General features: G+C 33.9%; 1 protein-coding gene across 1 annotated transcript; it reads left to right on the forward strand.

The window, feature by feature from the left end:
- Positions 1-1274: 1274 nt before the first annotated feature.
- On the forward strand, positions 1275-3833 carry LOC114414977 (zinc finger MYM-type protein 1-like). The gene is made up of 2 exons (XM_028379455.1): positions 1275-2186; positions 2271-3833. Exons 1-2 carry the CDS (start codon positions 1282-1284, stop codon positions 3733-3735), a joined length of 2370 nt encoding a protein of 789 aa, XP_028235256.1. The 5' UTR covers positions 1275-1281; the 3' UTR covers positions 3736-3833.
- Positions 3834-4437: the final 604 nt, after the last annotated feature.

Raw genomic sequence — 4437 nt, forward strand, 5'->3', positions numbered from 1 at the left:
TTGTTATTTCTTTACTGCTACTTATAATTCTACTATAGGAATTTCCGTCATATTCCACAATAATACAAATACCAAAAGAAATTCATAGTTATTCATTTCAGTTCTTCTCATTTACACTCTTTACATTATCTACCTTTACAAAATTATATTTTATCTTAGTTTTATCTCTAGTTAATGTGAGATTTAGATTTTTTCCAATAGGCTGCCTCCAACACAATAAAAGAAAAAATTGAAACCAAGATGCCAAAGAGAGAAGAGCGTTGTTTATAGCCATAGGCGGTTTCAAGGCCCGGCTACCCTGGGCAATTGCCCAGGCTCTGGCCCAAATTCATTTGGTAAAAAAAAAGAAAAGGTAAAAATTAAAAGAAAAATATTAAAGAAAGGGCAAGAAATTGAAAGGGCAAAACAATTGTAAGAGTTAAAAATTAAAAGGGCAAAAATATAGGTAACAGAAACAAAAGAAGTAAAGCTTCGTCACCGCAGCAACACTGTAGAAACCTTAAAGCTTCCGCCATCGACACCTACTGGTTCTTTTCCGACTACCGCCTTCCCCTTTTTTTCGGTTAGTAATTGTTTAATTTCAACTGATTGTGGTTTTAAATTGAAACAATTAACACAAAGGTAGCAGAGAAGAAGAAGAAAAATTTGGGTTTATTTGCACCGCCTAGTAGTAGCAGACACAGAGAAGAAGAAAAATTTAGGTTTGTCTTTGAAAGGTTAAATATTTTATGTTATATAGAAGTACTAACATTGTGAAAATGGGTCCCATATTTTTCAAGTTTATCTAAAATCTCATATGGTGAAATTATAATATTGTATCATACTGATAACTTCAATAAATTTCATTATAAAAAATATTTACTTTATAATATATTTTGTCATTTTGTGTGCTGCTAAGTGTCAGATTAAACTACTACACAACAAGATTTCATTGGTTATAAAAGTTTTATTGATAAGTCAAACTAAAGTGTGTATCTAGTAATATTATAAGCATATAGTATTATTTATAATAGCAGTAAAAAGATCTTTTACAGTGGAATCATACCACTTGTAAATTTGTTTATTGATAGATAAATTATCTACAATAAAGGTTTCTTTTGGTTATCTAATTTTATTAGTTTCTATAATGGTGTTTAATTGAATATAATATAATGCTTGTTCCTACTCTTTATAAATCATAAGAGATTACTTTTATTTTGAAAAACTATTCTTATTTAAATTTTGATTCTTATGATTTTAATTGTTAATTGAGTATTAACTTAAGATCATTTAATTTCAGAGATGAGGAGATTTTTGGTTGATAGAGCAAGTATTGAGAATGTGAATGTTGTACAACAAGAAGCCGAATTAGAACCGCCACCTAATGTGGTTAATGAGTTTAACCCAAATGAGATTGTGCGTGATACAGGTCATAGGAAACAAATTAATGAGTATGCTCCGGATATTCAAGATCAAGTAAGGAGGGCATATATATTGAAGGGTCCAATGCAACAACATTTGCCAAGCTTTCCTCGTACTCCATTTGGAAGTGTTTCTAGAGCATTTAGTAAATCATGGTATAAGAATTACACATGGTTAGAATACAGTGAGATCAAGGATGCAGCTTATTGTTTTTATTGCTTTCTCTTTAAGCAACCCGGGAGGGCCGAACACTTTGGTTTTGAAGTCTTCACTAAAAGCGGATATAGAGATTGGAAGCATGCATCTCAAGGCTTGAAAGATCATGTTGGTAGTCATAATAGTTTGCACAACTCATGTGTCAAGCACTACGATGATTATAATAATCAAAGACAAAGTGTGACAAGTAAGTTTGCTAAAGCAACCAAGGAATCAGAAGAATTGTATAAGATTCGTTTGACTTGTTCTTTAGATTGTTCAAGATATCTCATAGCACAAGGCATGGCTTTCCGTGGCCATGATGAATCCTCTACTTCGCTAAATAAGGGCAATTTTAGAGAGATGGTAGATTGGGTAAAATCTCAGAATGAACAAGTGAGGGATGCTTTTGACCGTGGTGGAAAAAATTGCACAATGACTTGCGGTGACATTCAAAAGGAGCTTGCAACGTGTTGTGCACATGAAGTTACCAAGGTGATTATGGAAGAGCTTGGTGATAGACAATTCTCCGTGCTTATTGACGAGTCACGTGATATATCCGTCAAAGAGCAAATGGCGGTGATGTTGAGGTTAGTAGTTGTATTTTCCAATTTCCAATTTTCATTACCTATTATTCTCTATGCCGCCAAGTAAACTGGTTGAATTTGTTTTAGGTTTTTGAATGACAAAGGGAATGTTGTGGAACGATTTATTGCTCTACATCATGTCATAGATACTTCATCTAAGTCATTAAAGGATGCTCTTTATGGTATTCTTGATAAGTACACATTATCTATTTCAAGGATACGAGGGCAAGGATATGATGAAGCTTCAAATATGAGAGGTGAATTTAATGGTTTGCAAAGAAAAATTCTAGATGAAAATCCTTATGCTTTCTATGTCCATTGTTATGCTCACCGTTTGCAATTGGTTGTTGTGTCTGTTACTAGTAGTTGCTCATCTATTCATGATTTCTTTGAGTACATCACCTTGATTGTGAATACAACAAGTGCATCTTGTAAGAGGAGGGATGCTTTGACAGAGGCACAACACAAAGATATTTTAAATAAACTTGAGAGTGGTGAGATATCTAGAGGAAGGGGCTTACACCAATCATCTAGTCTCACTAGACCCGGGGATACTAGATGGGGTTCACATCATACTACATTGCTTCGTTTGGATCAAATGTGGTCCTCCGTGTTAAAGGTGCTTAGTATGGTTGATGAAGATGGACGTGGACCATCTCAAGCAGCAGGTTTGATAGAAAAAATGGAGAGCTTTAAATTTGCTTTTATTTTGAGGTTAATGTTAAAGTTGTTTGGTATCACAAACGAGCTTTCAAATATATTGCAAAGAAAAGATCTTAATATTGTGAATGCCATGGAATTAGTTGATGTTGTCAAAGCTCGGTTGGGCACAATGAGAGAGAGTGGCTGGAATAATTTTTTTGCCGATGTCCAAGGATTTTGTGTTGCTAAAAGTATTCTGGTACCAAATATGGATGACGAAATACCAGTTCGGGGTCGTTCAAGAGCAGAAGGGAGGACTATCACTAATCTTCATCATTACCGTGCAGAGATTTTTTATGTTGCTATTGATAAAATATGTGTGGAGATGGATCACCGCTTTAGTGAAGGAAGTAACATTATACTTGATTGCTTCTCATGTCTTGACCCCAAGAACTCTTTCTCCAAGTTTGATGTTGATAAGCTTGCTCGTCTTGCTGATATTTATCATGCAGACTTTTCTGATGATGACCGAGGAACAATTAGGGATCAACTTGAAACTTATGTGCTTCAAGTGAGAAGAAATGCTTCTTTTTCCACTTGTGAAGATGTTCAAAGTTTGGCTATGAAGATGGTTCAAACTGAGAAACATTTGGTATTTCCATTGGTTTATAAACTTATTGAGCTAGCTTTGATATTGCCGGTGTCGACAACATCTGTTGAAAGAGCTTTTTCAGCAATGAAGATTATCAAGTCTAAATTGCGCAATAAGATCAACGATGTGTGGTTCAATGACTTGATGGTATGTTACACCGAGCGGGAGATATTCAAGTCACTTGATGATATTGATATTATTCGAACATTTACCGCAAAGAAGTCTCGGAAAGGACACTTGCCTCGTAATTTTATTTAACCCGCTATTGTAAGATTATGTTTATCTCTTTTATTTTAAACTATATTTTTGTTGACAAAATGACGAGTCTCTTTTATTTTGATTGATTACTATTTACATATTATATACAATGTGAATTTGCTATCTTTAAATTTTTCCCCAGGCTTTATAATTTTTCTGACTCCGCCACTGTTTATAGCCATGGCTGTTGATTCAATAAATTTAATTATTGATTCAATATTCCACCATGGAGAATGGTTTTCCTGGACAAACAAAATAATCTCATGAGGTATGTTTTATTCCTTAAGATTGGATTCATCGAGGATTAGCCCTTATTCTTCATTCAATAATTTTTTGAATATCTCATCTAACATTATATTCTTTGGAATTATGTATAGATATTCAAATTTCAGTTTTGTTCTCTACTTCAATCTCGATCTAATTTCCTGCTTTCTTATTTAAAATAGCAATGTTCTTGCTGCTTGTTAAGTTCCCTGCTTTCTTATTTGGAGAGAATGGTTATGAGTTCTGACCTTTGAGTGTGAGAGGGGGTTATCATGGGGATTGGAGATAGAAGAGTGAGGAAGAGAAGAATATGCAACAGAAGAGATGCTGTTTATGTTTTTATTTTTTATTTAACTAAAACATTATTATGTGAGGTGGTAACATAGAGAAATGTGATTGGTTGTTTGTGCAAAGCATTTTTATACTGACAGTTATTTC

The sequence above is a fragment of the Glycine soja genome, chromosome 1 (assembly GCF_004193775.1).
Source record: "Glycine soja cultivar W05 chromosome 1, ASM419377v2, whole genome shotgun sequence".
NCBI classification, from domain to species: Eukaryota; Viridiplantae; Streptophyta; class Magnoliopsida; order Fabales; family Fabaceae; genus Glycine; species Glycine soja.